This window comes from Centropristis striata, chromosome 10 (genome assembly GCF_030273125.1).
Source record: "Centropristis striata isolate RG_2023a ecotype Rhode Island chromosome 10, C.striata_1.0, whole genome shotgun sequence".
Lineage (NCBI taxonomy): Eukaryota > Metazoa > Chordata > Actinopteri > Perciformes > Serranidae > Centropristis > Centropristis striata.
In genome coordinates, this window is record NC_081526.1 from 35,757,814 (window position 1) to 35,776,046 (window position 18,233).

The following is an 18,233-nucleotide window of genomic DNA, read 5'->3' on the forward strand; positions in this document are numbered from 1 at the left end:
CTTCCGCTTATCCGGGGCCGGGTCGCGGGGGCAGCAGGCTAAGCAGGGCATTCCAGACGTCCCTCTCCCCAGCCACAACGTCCAGCTCCTCCTGGGGGACCCCGAGGCGTTCCCAGGCCAGGAGAGAGATATAATCCCTCCACCGTGTTCTGGGTCTTCCCCGGGGCCTCCTACCAGTTGGACGTGCCCGGAACACCTCTAACGGGAGGCGCCCGGGAGGCATCGTTACCAGAGGCCCAAACCACCTCAGCTGACTTCTTTCGACGCAAAGGAGCAGCGACTCTACTCCGAGCTCCCTCCGGATGTCTGAGCTCCTCACCCTATCTCTAAGGCTGAGCCCAGCCACCCTACGGAGGAAGCTCATTTCAGCCGCTTGTATCCGCGATCTTGCTCTATCGGTCACTACCCAAAGTTCATGACCATAGGTGAGGGTTGGAACGCAGATGGACCAGTAAATCGAGAGCTTTGCCTTCCGGCTCAGCTCCTTCTTCACCACGACGTCCGGTACAATGCCTGCATCACTGCTGACGCTGCACCAAACCGCCTGTCCATCTCACGTTCCCTTCTACCCTCACTCGTGAACAAGACCCCGAGATACTTGAACTCCTTCGCTTGAGGCAGTACCTCTCTCCCCACCCAGAGGGGGCAGTCCACTGTTTTCCGGCAGAGAACCACGGCCTCAGACTTGGAGGTGCTAACTCTCATCCCAACCGCTTCGCACTCGGCTGCAAACCGCCCCAACGAGTGCTGGAAGTCCCGGCTTGATGAAGCCAAAAGAACCACATAATCTGCAAAAAGCAGAGATGCAATTCTAAGGTCACCAAACCGAATCCCTTCCTCCCACCCGGCTGCGCCTTGAGATCCTGTCCATGAAAACCACAAACAGAATCGGAGACAAGGGGCAACCCTGGCGGAGGCCAACACCCACTGGGAATGTGTTTGACGTTGTGCCGAGTATGTGGACACAGCTCTCACTTTGGTTATATGGGACCGGATAGCTCGTAGCAACGAGCCCAATGCCCCATATTCCCGCAGTACCCCCCACAAGACGCATATGTATTTCCTTAACAACTATAGACCGATTTCCAAGTTATGCATTTTGTCCAAGGTCCTTGAAAGACTTGTAAATGATCAGTTAAAGGACTTCCTGCATACAAATAACATTCTCTCTCCATATCAGTCTGGATTCAGGAAACAGCACAGCACCATTACAGCTTCCCTTAAAGTCACAAATGACATTTTAGAGTCACTAGATCATAAAAACTTTTGCACAGCTCTCTTTGTTGACCTTTCCAAGGCTTTTGACACAGTGGACCATCACATCTTGGAAAAACGTTTGTCAGACATTGGGTTGTCCAAACAAGCTGTTGGTTGGTTTGCAAATTACCTGTCCGACAGTTGTCAATGTGTCTACCATGATGGCTGCTCTTCCAGTATTTTAAATGTCTCTTCTGGTGTTCCTCAGGGCTCGGTCTTGGGTCCAATTTTATTCAGTATCTATGTTGATGTGCTGGGTCGAAATGTTCCCAATGCCAAATTTCATTTCTATGCCGATGATACGGTTTTATATTGCTGTGGTTCAACTCTAAATCAAGCCTTTGACTATTTGCAGACAGCTTTTAATCTTTTGGAATCCCAACTGATCGACCTGAAACTTGTTTTAAATGTCTCTAAAACTAAACTAATGATGTTCACCAACGGCAGGAAGGTCAGTGATCCTCCACCCAGCATATTTTCCTTGCAGGGAAACCAGATCGAGTTGGTTACACATTACAAGTACTTGGGAATTTTAATTGATGACCGCCTAACTTTTAAAACCCACATTGAGAGCCTCATCAAAAAGCGGAAAATTAAGCTGGGCTTTTTCTTCAGGAACAAGTCATGTTTCTCCTTTGCTGCAAGGAAAAAAATAGTTTCTGCTACCTTTCTCCCTGTGCTTGACTGTGGTGATCTGTTGTATATGCATGCCCCTGTACATTGTCTTCAATCCCTTGATACTGTGTACCATGGTGCCTTGAGGTTTGTTACAGGCTGCAAAGCTCTCACACATCACTGCTCCTTATATGCCCGGGTTGAGTGGCCGTCCTTAGCCGCTCGCAGGTTAACTCACTGGCATTGTTTCATTTATAAGGCCATTCTAGGTTTATTCCCCACATACCTGTGTGACTACATTAACAGGATCCATAGCACCTACAGTCTTCGTTCCAACGATACATACCGGTTGACTGTTCCCAAAGTCCGCACCATACTCGGTAAACAGGCTTTTATGTATCGGGCTCCCTCATCCTGGAATCTGCTCCAGAGCAGTCTCAATCTGCAGGACCTTATTATGGTCACATCCTTTAAAAAACTCTTGAGAGATCTGGAAGCAGACTTGTATCGCCTTTGCACTTGTTTTTTATGATGTCATGATCTTGTACTGTCCATGCCTATCTTACTGTGTTGTCTGGCTTGCTTGTATTTTATTGTACGTTCATGTTTTATTGTCTGTTCCTGTCATGTTGCACTGTCTGTCTTATTGTTGTAAGGTTTAACCCTGCTGCTGTCTTGGCCAGGCCTTCCCTGAAAAAGAGGTATTTGTGTCTCAGTGGGACCGACCTGGTTAAATAAAGGTTAAATACATTTTTTTTTTAAAAGACTCCCTGAGGGACACGGTTGTAGGCCTTCTCCAAGTCCACAAAACACATGTAGACTGGATGGGCAATGACCCCTCCAGAAGTCTCGCAAGGGTAAAGTGCTGGTCCGTTGTTCCACGGCCAGGATGGAAGCCGCATTGTTCCTCCTGAATCCGAGGTTCGACAATTGGCCGGAGCCTCCTTTCCAGCACCCTGGAGTAGACTTTTCCAGGGAGGCTGAGGAGTGTGATTCCACGGTAATTGGAACACACCCTCCAGTCCCCCTTTTTAAAAATGGGAACCACCACCCCGGTCTGCCACTCCACTGGCACTGTCCCAGACCTCCACGCGACACTGAAGAGGCGTGTCAACCATGACAGCCCAACAGTGTCCAGAGCCTTCAGCATCTCAGGGCGAATCTCATCCAACCCTGGCGCCTTGCCGCTGGGTAGCTTTTTGACTACCTCGGCGACCTCTGCCAGGGATACTGGTGAGTCTTCCCCTGAGTCTTCAGACTCTGCCTCCTCTACAGAGGACGTGTTGGCTGGATTTAGGAGTTCCTCAAAGTGTTCTTTCCACCGTCTGACGACATCCCCAGGTCGGGTCAGCAGGTCTCCGCCCCCGCTGACCACAGCTTGGGCCAACCTCCACCTGCGGGTTCTTGGGTTGCCGCCACGACAAGCACCGACGGCCTTCAGGCCACAGCTCCTACCAGCTGCATCAACAATTGAGGCTTTGAACATGGCCCATTCGGACTCCATGTCCCCAACCTCACCCGGGATGTTGGAGAAATTCTTGCGGAGGTGTGAGTTGAAGACCCTGCAGATAGGGGCCTCCGCTAGACGTTCCCAGTTCACCCACACTACACGTTTGGGTTTGCCAGGTCGGTCCAGCATCCTCCCCCGCCACTTGATCCAACTCACCACCAGGTGGTGATCAGTTGACAGCTCTGCTCCTCTTTTCACTCGAGTGTCCAGAACATGCGGCCGCAGATCTGACGATACGATAATGAAATCGATCATCGATCTTTGGCCTAGAGTGCTCTGGTACCAGGTACACTTATGAGCAACTCTATGTTCGAACATGGTGTTTGTTATGGACAATCCATGACTAGCACAGAAGTCCAATAACAAAACACCACTCGGGTTCAGATCGGGCAGGCCGTTCCTCCCAATCACCCCCCTCCAGGTACCATCATCGTTGCCCACGTGAGCGTTGAAGTCTCCCAGAAGAACTATAGAGTCTCCAGGCGGTACCCCTTCCAGGACACCACCCACAGACTCCAAGAAGGCCGGGTACTCCGAACTGCTGTTCGGTGCATAGGCACAAAAAACAGTCAGAGACCTTCTCCTCGCGACTTGCAGCCGCAAGGAGGTGACCCTCTCGTTCCTCGGGGAGAACTCCAACACAGCGGCGCTCAGCTGGGGGCTTGTGAGTATCCCCACACCCGCCCGGCGCCTCTCACCCTCGGCAACTCCGGAAAAGGAGAGAGTCCAGCCTCTCTCCAGGAGTTTGGTTCCAGAACCCACGCTATGTGTTGAGGTGAGCCCAACTATTTCTAGCTGGTAACGCTCCACCTCCCGCACAAGCTCGGGCTCCTTCCCCGGCAGCGAGTTGACGTTCCACGTCCCCAGAGCTAGCCGCTGGAGCCGGGGGTCAGCACACCCAGGTACCCGCCTTTGCCTGCTGCCCGACTCCCACTGCACCCGACCCCTATGCTCTACTCTGCGGGGGGTGGGCCCACAGGTCGGCGGATCCATGTAGCTTCTTCGGGCTGAGCCCGGCCGGGCCCCATGGACAAAAGCCCGGGCACCAGACGCTCGCCTGCGTGCTCCCCTCCCGGGTCTGGCTCCAGGAGGGGGCCCCGGTTTACCCGTGCCAGGCGAGGTGCGCTGATCTCTCATGGTCCGCTTCATAGAGGTCTTTTGAATCGCTCTTAGTCTGGCCCCTCCCCTGGGACCACTTTGCCATGGGAGACCCAACCAGTAGCTATTGCTCCCGACAACACAGCTCCCAGGATCACTGGAGCACACAAACCCCTCCACCACGATAAGGTGCCGATTCTTGGAGGAGGGATTTACTTTAAGTCACCTCGAAATAGGGCACCACTCTGTATAATAGAGAAAAGAGCCAATTCAAGTAAATCATGGACCTGCACTTATATATCGCTTTTGTAGTTGCTTTGAGACCACTCAATGCGCTTTACACTACAGACTGCGCTCATTCACCCGTTCACACACATTCATACTGGTGGCAGAGGCTACCTTAAACGGTGCCACCTGCCACCATTGGGAATTCATTCATACACCAATGAATGCAGCATCAGGAGCCATTTGGGATTCAGTATCTTGCTCAAGGATACTTCGACATGTAGGCTGCCATGGTCGGGGATCGAACTACCAACCCTCCGATCGCTCTACCAACTGAGCCACAGCCGCCCCAAGTGTGTCCGTCAAATAAGTCTCATAAAGTTACTAAACTATCAATTTGGATCACTGATTAATAAAAAACTTAACAATAATAGCCAAATTACTATATGAATATTTTTGGAAAGGTTGAAGGATATGGAGTTTTTCTAATGGAAGAGGTTGGCGTCATTCATACATGTATAACATTAAAAGGACAGCATGTATATTCCAGAAATCATTCATTCAAAAGGAAAAGCAAAATTAGCAAAATACACACTATCTAATCCAAACAGACTATTTGTAAATGAAGAAAGGCGATGGCTTGTTACGTTTTGAGGTGTAGACGTCAGAACAAAGGACCATGTGCAAACTTTGAGTTCCTCTTCAAATGTGTATGTCTGTGTTGGAAAACAAATTCAGTATATGGTGCATAAGTATATTGTCTGTGTGATCTTGTGGTGCCAGGTTAGAAAGAGAATGGTTAGTTTGCATAGGGGCGTGGTGTCGTTTATGTCCCAGTAGTCTTGATAGTGTGCAGACCCAGATACTGGTCTTTTCAACAGGCTCATGGATAAAAAGTACCCTCAAGTCAGGATACTATGTCAGTAATGTAATGTATTAACGTGGGGTTTATTGTATCTGCAGCCATGTGTCTAAGCAGATCATTGTATATTGCTTCCTTTTTTGGAGGCTCAGCTTTAATCACATCATTTTGTTTGTTTTGAAAATCTATCAAAGGCATTTCAAATAACATTATAGCATCATAAATATGCTTCACACATATGAATGTTAGTTATGTGAATTTATGTCCGATAATATACAGTTCCTCATGAATATTATAGAAAATAGAAAGTAAATTCTTATATAGTTCATTTCCCTCTCTGGTCCATGCTGGTGGCTCTTCTTCATGCTGGCTCTTCTATAACCCTTGTTTTGAACAAATACACATGTTAAGCTAAATTCACAGCGTAAGTTAAACTGTGAATAAAAACATTCATAATTCATCGCCCATACAAAAACAAAAATGATAAAAAGCTGACAATGAACACTAGAGGTTGTCAAAACACACAAAATTCTGACTTTTAATTGTTTTCACTTTCTCTATGCAACTTCAAAGAAGGTTAATTAAGCTGTGCGAGATATCCCTACACTGCTTCCAATGATCAGCAGACTCATGCAATAACAAAACATATTTCTGTCCCAATGCACAAAATGTATTGTTTTTTCATTAATTCCCCATATGAAAAATAATCTGCCTCTCACATTTGATTTACAATGTCTAATAATTTTGCCTTCACAACAGCATTTGGCAATAGCCTTTCTTTTTGTCCAAACATCTTTTGACGTCTTTGACTCATGAGATGTCTCACAAGACTTCATGTTGGTGGCTCCCCTTTCTCTACAGTATGTTGGCGTCACAGGAGTAAGCCTGCAGGAACTTTAGTGTAACAATCAGTTTAATAGATTTTCTGAACCAGGGGTAAAAAAGTGCATAGATTAGAGGGTTCAGACACGAGTTGAAATAGAACAAACATATTACAAAGGCAGCAGATGAAGCATTGAGCATGGTGTCCTGACCTGTTAGTGCAACACAAAAAAAAGGGCAGACACATATAAGAAACACAACAATAACAACACCAAGAGTCCTGGCTGCTTTCAGCTCAGATTTTTGTGCAGTTACCTTAACTGATTGTTGGACTGTGACAGCAGCAACATTAGACCTCATGGCACGAGCCTGAGACACAGCCACCACAAACACTCTCATATACAGAACTATGATGACAGTGACCGGACCGAGAAAGGTAAAAAAAAGATCTGCAATCCCTGCAGCATAACCAATAACAACCACACATTCTCCAATGCAGGACTTATACCTGCCTGGGTGTTTAAGATTATCCTTCATTATGAGGCTATTATACAAAACAGAGCAGATCCAACACAGACAAACACAGACTTGAGCTGTTTTTTGTGTGATTTTGATGGAGTAATGCAGAGGCTCACAAATAGCCAAGTATCTATCAACAGATATGAGCACCATGTTTCCTACAGAGGCAGAAGTAATAATGCAGACTACTACATTATAAAGAATACAAATGAGGTCACCAAAGAACCAGCAGCCGTCTATGAGCATAATTTGAAAGAACATCAGGAGGCCAACAAAGAAATCTGAGACAGCCAGAGAGAGGAGGAGGAGGTTGGTGGGAGTGTGGAGCTGCCTGGAAGGACAAGAGAGAAACAAACATATCATTTTTTTTTGGTGAAAATCACATTTGTCGATAAAAATCCATCACTGAACCACAAAAACACAATTCACTTAAAGTGTGAAATGGATATGATGACCAGCAGGTTGAGAGTTGCAGTGAGCAGAGAGATTGAAGACAATATAATGTAAATAAGAATGGCTGCAAAGTGAGGACGCTGGGTCTTCCTGCATGAAGTGTTGGTCAGTTGTGGAAAGCAGAGTTCAGTTTCTTCCAGGGTCTTCATCATCAGAGAGAGGAGAGGCTACTGAACACTGGCAGCTCTCTGGCTGCAGCTCTCTTTCAATTATTCATATTGGATTTATGTTTCTCCTCCCCATCCGCTCTCTCACCTTTTCCTCTAGAGGTCTACAGTAAGTCTAGCCAGGTGACCACTTGGCAGTGTCCTTAAGCCTACTGCAGAGCATTGGTGTGATAGTATAACAAACCTTTGCACTGTTTCCTGATGCTACACTTTCTGATCATATAGAATGGCAGCCATGGCTTAGACGCATATGTATTTCTACATGGGAACCTGTAGTCCATGAACAAAGCTGATCTCCTGACAGAAATGGCAATGTGTGTTTCCATCCACCAATTTAGGATTTTCAATCCTCAAAGTTTCAAAGGTCAACTGACCAACTAGACAGAAAGGTTTCACTCAAAGGCTATAAAAGGGGAAACCTCCCTTTGACCTATCTTTTTATTGGACACTGCAACTGTGCTGCCAGCCAGCAAGAGGCCCAGCTCTCCATGTACCCTCATCCCTTTATCCCCGCTACCCTACATGCTGAATATACATGAGTATATGAAGTCCATTCTCATGCTCATGGGACACTTGGAGTTTGCCCCCAGAGACATCAGGACCACCTCTCTGCAATTGTGGGTCATGTGAGGAAGTCTGTGAATAACAGCAAATGGAGTACCCAGCCTTCTTGGATTCTCTGGTGGGGCATACTGAAAAGGGTGCTGACTGAGGACTCTATAGTTATATTGGGGGACTTCAACGCTCACATAGGCAGCTATGGAGAAATCTGGAGGAGAGTGATTGCATTGGGAGTAACATCCTCCCTGATCTGAACCTGAATGGTGTTTTGCTATTAGACTTCTGTGCAAGTAATTGATTGGCCATAAGAAACACAATGTTTAAGCATAGGATGGTTTCAAAAAATGTTCTTGGTAACTGAACACCCTTTCACTTTCACCTCTGTAACAGACCATGTTCAAATTCTCCATTGTGGAGGCGACTGCGAGGTGCTGTGTTCAGTGACAGGAAGATAACTGAAGAAACTGCAGATTTAAAATGAAGGCCTTTCAAGCCTGATTGGTCCTGGGGTATCGTGAAGCAGTGGATGGGTACTGGTCCACCAGAAGGGCTGTGGCTGCTGCTTTGGCAATCACCAAAGCAAAAAATGAAGATGTTCTAAGTAGTTTGGCAAGGCCATGAAGAAAGACCCTTGGTTGGCCTCAAGGAAGTTCCAGCAAGCCATTAGATGACTCAGGAAGGGTAAGCTAGGCTTGGCTCAGGCTGCATTCAGCAGAGAACCACTGACCTGAAAGGGGGATACCATCGAGTGGTAAAAGAACACCCAGAGGAATTCCTAAATCTGACCAACATGTCCCCTGAGGAGTAGGCAGAGTCTGAAGACCCAGGGGAAGACTAGTGTTGGGATTTACTTGTGCTCCAGACCTGAGCACCACTTGTGTGCGTCTCACAGTTCAAAAGTGTGTTAAGATGGCTGTTAAGAATGATTATTATAAATAATTATTAATGATTTTAAATTATATGACTGGATTTACTTTAAGTCACCTCGAAATAGGGCACCACTCTGTATAACAGAGCATGGACCTGTCCTGCACTTATATAACGCTTTTGTAGTTGCTTTGAGACCACTCAAAGCGCTTTACACTACAGACTGCGCTCATTTACCCGTTCACACATACAGTCATACTGGTGGCAGAGGCTATCCTAAACGGTGCCACCTGCCACCATTGGGAATTCATTCACACACCGATGAACGCAGCATCAGGAGCCATTTGGGATTCAGTATCTTGCTCAAGGATACTTCGACATGTAGGCTGCCATGGTCGGGGATCGAACCACCAACCCTCCGATCGCTCTACCAACTGAGCCACAGCCGCCCCAAGTGTGTCCGTCAAATAAGTCTCATAAAGTTACTAAACTATCAATTTGGATCACTGATTAATAAAAAACTTAACAATTATAGCCAAATTACTATATGAATATTTTTGGAAAGGTTGAAGGATATGGAGTTTTTCTAATGGAAGAGGTTGGTGTCATTCATACATGTATAACATTAAAAGGACAGCATGTATATTCCAGAAATCATTCATTCAAAAGTAAAGCAAAATGAGCAAAATACACACTATCTAATCTAAACAGACTATTTGTAAATGAAGAAAGGCGATGGCTTGTTACGTTTTGAGGTGTAGATGTCAGAACAAAGGACCATGTGCAAACTTTGAATTCCTCTTCAAATGTGTATGTCTGTGTTGGAAAACAAATTCAGTATATGGTGCATAAGTATATTGTGTGTGTGATCTTGTGGTGCCAGGTTAGAAAGAGAATGGTTAGTTTGCATAGTGGCGTGGTGTCGTTTATGTCCCAGTCTTGATAGTGTGCAGACCCAGATACTGGACTTTTCAACAGGCTCATGGATAAAAAGTACCCTCAAGTGTAACCCCAGTCCCATGTAGCTATGAAATATTGACTAATTGGGGTGTTGTAGTACAGTGGGACGGGGCCTGAGTTCGTCTAAAGATGGCGCTACCTATGATACCTTTAATAGTGAAATAAAATAACTTGGCGGTGCCTCCAATAACTCTAAAGAAGTAAACGCAAAATTTGGTACTTCCCCTTTAAAAACAAAAGTTCATTTTAACCTAATTTATATTTATCCAAACAGTATTATCTTCGTAATTACAACACAGGATTTAGTTGAATTAACAAAATCTATTTATTACACAGTTACGAATGAGAAATTATTTAACCAGTTCACTGTTGACCTTTAAGTATGCATGTATAACAGTATACATCTCTCACATAATGCACTGGAAGGTTTATACACAAATGACCACTGTTAAACCCACTGAGAGGATGCAAAACCAAAGTGACTAGGTCAACTCAAGTGTACACAGCCCACACTCACACACACATTCACGCCGGGCTATTAAATGTAAATGAAAATAAAAACGTTGCAGGCCCATTCGATGCTTGTGAGCGTGGAGGCCGGTGGCCAGTTCACTGGGTTTTAACCAGCACAAACAAAAAAACACGTGCAAGGTGTTAGTGTACTCACGAATCCTCACAGTCAGAGATGAAAATGGGGGGAAAGGGTTTAAAAGGCAAGGTGCAGTTTCAGCGGCAAGGGGGCGGAGCGTGCAGCAACACGGTACGGGGAAACCACGCTCAAGTACAGCAGCTACAGTCTCTCTCCACGGTCCAGGGCTCTCCCGGTCCTCACTCTCTCCCTCTTATGGCAAATGTTCGGTCCTGAATCACACAATTCCTCTTAGTAACTGAGCTACAGGCCTATTCATGGTGAAAAACCCACAGAATGTATCACACACATTAGCAATTGCTAACTTATGCAGAACAAAACAGTGTGACGGCCTCTGAGGAGGCTAAGCTAAAGGCTAATGGTGATTAGCGATTCAGCTCGTTTTATACACGTTACAAATAAACAACAGCACCCAGCACATCAAAACACATGAATTTACCTCTGGCAGCTTCACAGAGTTCACACACATTGACCACAGGACGACTCTCCGTCAGTCTTGGAAGTTAAGAGTGTTTCTACTTTACTTTACAGTTTACAGCTATCCAACTCGGATGCCGATAAAGCAGGCTCTGCTACCGCTAACTTTACTGCAGTGTGTAGGTGATGCTAAGTCCCTCCTACCTGAACAAGGTGAGGACAGGATTGGCTCTACAGACATACAAAGATGGGAGAATAAAAAGAAAGATGCTTTACTGCCCCACAACAATCGAGGTCTCCTTGTGCTGACATTACCTATGAAGGATTTTTTTTAAATAACACCACTCTTATCTCTGTCTTGTAACTGTATATTAAATGACTGTTTTAACATTTTATAATCCAACATTTTTAACATATTTACACTTCATGAACTACTATGTATTATAAACACAAACATTTTAATATCTGTATATGAATGAATGAAAATAATAGCCACAGGGCTACACAAGTCAGGATACTATGTCAGTAATGTAATGTATTAACGTGGGGTTTATTGTATCTGCAGCCATGTGTCTAAGCAGATCATTGTGTATTGCTTCCTTTTTTGGAGGCTCAGCTTTAATCACATCACTTTGTTTTGAAAATCTATCAAAGGCATTTCAAATAACATTTTAACAGATCCTACGAATAATAAATATGGCATCATAAATATGCTTCACACATATGAATGTTAGTTATGTGAATTTATGTCCTATAATATATATACAGTCCCTCATGAATATTATAGAAAATAGAAAGTAAATGCTTACATAGTTCATTTCCCTCTCTGGCCCATGCTGGTGTCTCTTCTATGCCCCTTGTTTTGAACAAATTATATTAAGCTAAATTCACAGCGTAAGTTAAACTGTGAATAAAAACATTCATGGGGCTTGTGTTACTCAAATGCAAAAAAGATTGGAATATAATTCATCGCCCATACAAAAAAAAATGATAAAAAGCTGACAATGAACACTAGAGGTTGTCAAAACACACATAATTCTGACTTTTAATTGTTTTCACTTTCTCTATGCAACTTGAAAGAAGGTTAATTAGGCTGTGCAAGAAATCTCTACACTGCTTCCAATGATCAGCAGACTCATGCAATAACAAAACATATTTCTGTCCCAATGCATAAAATGTATTGTTTTTTCAGTAATTCCCCATATGACAAATAATCTGCCTCTCACATTTGATTTACATTATGTCTAATAATTTTGCCTTCACAACAGCATTTGGCAATAGCCTTTCTTTTTGTCCAAACATCTTTTGACGTCTTTGACTCATGAGATGTCTCACAAGACTTCATGTTGGTGGCTCCCCTTTCTCTACAGTATGTTGGCCTCACAGGAGTCAGCCTGCAGGATCTTTAGTGTAACAATCAGTTTTATAGATTTTCTGAACCAGGGGTAAAAAAGGGCATAGATCAGAGGGTTCAGACACGAGTTGAAATAGAACAAACACATTACAAAGGTATTAGTTGAAGCATTGAGCATGGTGTCCTGGCCTGTTAGTGCAACACAAAAATAAGGGCAGACACATATAAGAAACACAACAATAACAACACCAAGAGTCCTGGCTGCTTTCAGCTCAGATTTTTGTGCAGTTACCTTGACTGATTGTTGGACTGTGACAGCAGCAACATGAGACCTCATGGCACGAGCTTGAGACACAGCCACCACAAACACTCTCATATACAGAACTATGATGACAGTGACAGGACCGAGAAAGGTAAAAAAAAGATCTGCAATCCCTGCAGCATAATCAATAACAACCACACACTCTCCAATACAGGAGTTATACCTGCCTGGCTGTTTAAGATTATTTTTAAACAACACACTGTGAAAAACAGTAGAACATATCCAACAGAGACAAACACAGACTTGAACTTTTTTTTCTGTGACCTTGGTGGAGTAATGCAGAGGCTCACAAATAGCCAAGTATCTATCAACAGATATAAGCACCATGTTTCCTACTGATGCAGAAGTAATAATGTAGTCTACTACATTATAAAGAATACACATGAGGTCACCAAAGAGCCAGCAGCCATCTATGAGCATAATTTGAATGAACATGAGGAGGCCAACTAAGAAATCTGAGACAGCCAGAGAGAGGAGGAGGAGGTTGGTGGGAGTGAGGAGCTGCCTGGAGAGACAAGAGAGAAACAAATATACTATTTTTTGTGTGAAAATAATCATATCAGCCAATAAAAATCTATCACTGAAACACAAATACACATTCACCTAAAGTGTGAAATGGATATGATGACCAGCAGGTTGAGAGTTGCCGTGAGCAGACAGATTGAAGACAATATAATGTAAAAAAGAATGGCTGCAAAGTGAGGTTGCTGGGTCTTCCTGCATGAAGTGTTGGTCAGTTGTGGAAAGCAGAGTTCAGTTTCTTCCAGGTTCTCCATCATCAGAGAGAGGAGAGGCTACTGAACACTAGCAGCTCTCTGGCTGCAGCTCTCTTTCAATTTTTCATATTGGGTTTATGTTTCTCCTCCCCATCCGCTCTCTCACCTTTTCCTCTAGAGGTCTACAGTAAGTCTAGACAGGTGACCACTTGGCAGTGTCCTTAAGCCTACTGCAGAGCATTGGTGTGATAGTATAACAAACCTTTGCACTGTTTCCTGATGCTACACTTTCTGATCATATGTAAAGGCAGCCATGGCTTAGACGCATATGTATTTCTACATGGGAACCTGTAGTCCATGAACAATGCTGATCTCCTGACAGAAATGGCAATGTGTGTTTCCATCCACCAATTTAGGATTTTCAATCCTCAAAGTTTCAAAGGTCAACTGACCAACTAGACAGAAAGGTTTCACACAAAGGCTATAAAAGGGGAAACCTCCCTTTGACCTATCTTTTTATTGGACACTGCAACTGTGCTGCCAGCCAGCAAGAGGCCCAGCTCTCCATGTACCCTCATCCCTTTATCCCCGCTACCCTACATGCTGAATATACATGAGTATATGAAGTCCATTCTCATGCTCATGGGACACTTGGAGTTTGCCCCCAGAGACATCAGGACCACCTCTTTGCAATTGTGGGTCATGTGAGGAAGTCTGTGAATAACAGCAAATGGAGTACCCAGCCTTCTTGGATTCTCTGGTGGGGCATACTGAAAAGGGTGCTGACTGAGGACTATTAGTTATATTGGGGGACTTCAACGCTCACATAGGCAGCTATGGAGAAATCTGGAGGAGAGTGATTGCATTGGGAGTGACATCCTCCCTGATCTGAACCTGAATGGTGTTTTGCTATTAGACTTCTGTGCAAGTAATTGATTGGCCCTAAGAAACACAATGTTTAAGCATAGGATGGTTTCAAAAATGTTCTTGGTAACTGAACACCCTTCCACTTTCACCTCTGTAACAGACCATGTTCAAATTCTCCATTGTGGAGGCGACTGCGAGGTGCTGTGTTCAGTGACAGGAAGATAACTGAAGAAACTGCAGATTTAAAATTAAGGCCTTTCAAGCCTGATTGGTCCTGGGGTATCGTGAAGCAGTGGATGGGTACTGGTCCACCAGAAGGGCTGTGGCTGCTGCTTTGGCAATCACCAAAGCAAAAAATGAAGATGTTCTGAGTAGTTTGGCAAGGCCATGAAGAAAGACCCTTGGTTGGCCTCAAGGAAGTTCCAGCAAGCCATTAGATGACTCAAGAAGGGTAAGCTAAGCTTGGCTCAGGCTGCATTCAGCAGAGAACCACTGACCTGAACGGGGGATACCATCGAGTGGTAAAAGAACACCCAGAGGAATTCCTAAATCTGACCAACATGTCCCCTGAGGAGTAGGTAGAGTCTGAAGACCCAGGGGAAGACTAGTGTTGGGATTTACGTGTGCTCCAGACCTGAGCACCACTTGTGTGCGTCTCACAGTTCAAAAGTGTGTTAAGATGGCTGTTAATAATAATTATCATGAATAATTATTGATATTAAATTATATGACTGGATTTACTTTAAGTCACCTCGAAATAGGGCATCACTCTGTATAACTGAGAAAAGAGCCAATTCAAGTAAATCATGGACCTCCACTTATATAACGCTTTTGTAGTCGCTTTGCGACCACTCGAAGCGCTTTACACTACAGACTGCGCTCATTCACCCGTTCACACACACATTCGTACTGGTGGCAGAGGCTACCCTAAACGGTGCCACCTGCCACCATTGGGAATTCATTCACATATCAATGAACGCAGCATCAGGAACCATTTGGGATTCAGTATCTTGCTCAAGGATACTTCGACATGTAGGCTGCCATGGTCGGGGATCGAACTACCAACCCTCCGATCGCTCTACCAACTGAGCCACAGCCGCCTCAAGTGTGTCCGTCAAATAAGTCTCATAAAGTTACTAAACTATCAATTTGGATCACTTATTAATAATAAACTTAACAATGATAGCCAAATTACTATATGAATATTTTTGGAAAGGTTGAAGGATATGGAGTTTTTCTAATGGAAGAGGTTGGCGTCATTCATACATGTATAACATTAAAAGGACAGCATGTATATTCCAGAAATCATTCATTCAAAAGGAAAAGCAAAATTAGCAAAATACACACTATCTAATCCAAACAGACTATTTGTAAATGAAGAAAGGCGATGGCTTGTTACGTTTTGAGGTGTAGACGTCAGAACAAAGGACCATGTGCAAACTTTGAATTCCTCTTCAAATGTGTATGTCTGTGTTGGAAAACAAATTCAGTATATGATGCATAAGTATATTGTCTGTGTGATCTTGTGGTGCCAGGTTAGAAAGAGAATGGTTAGTTTGCATAGTGGCGTGGTGTCGTTTATGTCCCAGTAGTCTTGATAGTGTGCAGACCCAGATACTGGTCTTTTCAACAGGCCCATGGATAAAAAGTACCCTCAAGTCAGGATACTATGTCAGTAATGTAATGTTTTAACGTGGGGTTTATTGTATCTGCAGCCATGTGTCTAAGCAGATCATTGTATATTGCTTCCTTTTTTGGAGGCTCAGCTTTAATCACATCACTTTGTTTGTTTTGAAAATCTATCAAAGGCATTTCAAATAACATTTTAACAGATCCTACGAATAATAAATATGGCATCATAAATATGCTTCACACATATGAATGTTAGTTATGTGAATTTATGTCCTATAATATATATACAGTTCTTCATGAATATTATAGAAAATAGAAAGTAAATGCTTATATAGTCCATTTCCCTCTCTGGTCCATGCTGGTGTCTCTTCTATGCCCCTTGTTTTGAACAAATACACATGTTAAGCTAAATTCACAGCGTAAATTAAACTGTGAATAAAAACATTCATGGGGCTTGTGTTACTCAAATGCTCAAAAGATTGAAGTATAATTCATCGCCCCTACAAAAACAAAAATGATAAAAAGCTGACAATGAACACTAGAGGTTGTCAAAACACACAAAATTCTGACTTTTAATTGTTTTCACTTGCTCTATGCAACTTGAAAGAAGGTTAATTAAGCTGTGCAAGAAATCCCTACACTGCTTCCAATGATCAGCAGAGGAAGGCTGACTCACGCAATAACAAAACATATTTCTGTCCCAATGCATAAATGTATTGTTTTGTCAGTTATTCCCCATATGAAAAATAATCTGCTTCTCACATTTGATTTACAATATGTCTAATAATTTTGCCTTCACAACAGCATTTGGCAGTAGCCTTTCTTTTTGTCCAAACATCTTTTGACGTCTTTGACTCATGAGATGTCTCACAAGACTTCATGTTGGTGGCTCCCCTTTCTCTACAGTATGTTGGCCTCACAGGAGTCAGCCTGCAGGAACTTTAGTGTAACAATCAGCTTAATAGATTTTCTGAACCACGGGTAAAAAAGTGCATAGATCAGAGGGTTCAGACATGAGTTGAAATAGAACAAACATATTACAAAGGCAGCAGATGAAGCATTGAGCATGGTGTCCTGGCCTGTTAGTGCAACACAAAAATATGGGCAGACACATATAAGAAACACAACAATAACAACACCAAGAGTCCTGGCTGCTTTCAGCTCAGATGTTTGTGCAGTTACCTTGACTGATCGTTGGACTGTGACAGTAACAACATGAGACCTCATGGCACGAGCTTGAGACACAGCCACCACAAACACTCTCATATACAGAACTATGATGACAGTGACCGGACCGAGAAAGGTAAAAAAAAGATCTGCAATCCCTGCAGCATAATCAATAACAACAACACACTCTCCAATACAGGAGTTATACCTGCCTGGGTGTTTAAGATTATCCTTCAATGTGAGGCTATTATATAAAACAGAGCAGATCCAACACAGACAAACACAGACTTTAACTTTTTTTTCTGTGACCTTGGTGGAGTAATGCAGAGGCTCACAAATAGCCAAGTATCTATCAACAGATATAAGCACCATGTTTCCTACTGAGGCAGAAGTAATAATGTAGTCTACTACATTATAAAGAATACACATGAGGTCACCAAAGAACCAGCAGCCGTCTATGAGCATAATTTGAAAGAACATCAGGAGGCCAACTAAGAAATCTGAGACAGCCAGAGAGAGGAGGAGGAGGTTGGTGGGGGTGTGGAGCTGCCTGGAGAGACAAGAGAGAAACAAATATACTATTTTTTGTGTGAAAATTATCATATCAGCCAATAAAAATCTATCACTGAAACACAAATACACATTCACCTAAAGTGTGAAATGGATATGATGACCAGCAGGTTGAGAGTTGCAGTGAGCAGAGAGATTGAAGACAATATAATGTAAATAGGAATGGCTGCAAAGTGAGAACGCTGGATCTTCCTGCATGAAGTGTTGGTCAGTTGTGGAAAGCAGAGTTCAGTTTCTTCCAGGGTCTCCATCATCAGAGAGAGGAGAGGCTACTGAACACTGGCAGCTCTCTGGCTGCAGCTCTCTTTCAATTATTCATATTGGGTTTATGTTTCTCCTCCCCATCCGCTCTCTCACCTTTTCCTCTAGAGGTCTACAGTAAGTCTAGCCAGGTGACCACTTGGCAGTGTTCTTAAGCCTACTGCAGAGCATTGGTGTGATAGTATAACAAACCTTTGCACTGTTTCCTGATGCTACACTTTCTGATCATATGTAATGGCAGCCATGGCTTAGATGCATATGTATTTCTACATGGGAACCTGTAGTCCATGAACAAAGCTGATCTCCTGACAGAAATGGCAATGTGTGTTTCCATCCACCAATTTAGGATTTTCAATCCTCAA

The 18,233-nt window shown here is 43.7% G+C and overlaps 3 protein-coding genes across 3 annotated transcripts; all 3 read right to left on the bottom strand.

The window, feature by feature from the left end:
• Nucleotides 1-6,422: 6,422 nt before the first annotated feature.
• Nucleotides 6,423-7,510, bottom strand: LOC131979337 (trace amine-associated receptor 13c-like). The gene is made up of 2 exons (XM_059343289.1): nucleotides 7,338-7,510; nucleotides 6,423-7,239 (listed from the first exon to the last, which is right to left on the bottom strand). The coding sequence occupies exons 1-2, from the start codon at nucleotides 7,508-7,510 to the stop codon at nucleotides 6,423-6,425; spliced, it is 990 nt and encodes a 329-aa protein (XP_059199272.1).
• A 4,836-nt stretch (nucleotides 7,511-12,346) lies between these two features.
• LOC131979367 (trace amine-associated receptor 13c-like) lies at nucleotides 12,347-13,434 on the bottom strand. Its single transcript, XM_059343327.1, has 2 exons — nucleotides 13,262-13,434; nucleotides 12,347-13,163 (listed from the first exon to the last, which is right to left on the bottom strand). Exons 1-2 carry the CDS (start codon nucleotides 13,432-13,434, stop codon nucleotides 12,347-12,349), a joined length of 990 nt encoding a protein of 329 aa, XP_059199310.1.
• A 3,339-nt stretch (nucleotides 13,435-16,773) lies between these two features.
• LOC131979359 (trace amine-associated receptor 13c-like) lies at nucleotides 16,774-17,861 on the bottom strand. Its single transcript, XM_059343314.1, has 2 exons — nucleotides 17,689-17,861; nucleotides 16,774-17,590 (listed from the first exon to the last, which is right to left on the bottom strand). The coding sequence occupies exons 1-2, from the start codon at nucleotides 17,859-17,861 to the stop codon at nucleotides 16,774-16,776; spliced, it is 990 nt and encodes a 329-aa protein (XP_059199297.1).
• Nucleotides 17,862-18,233: the final 372 nt, after the last annotated feature.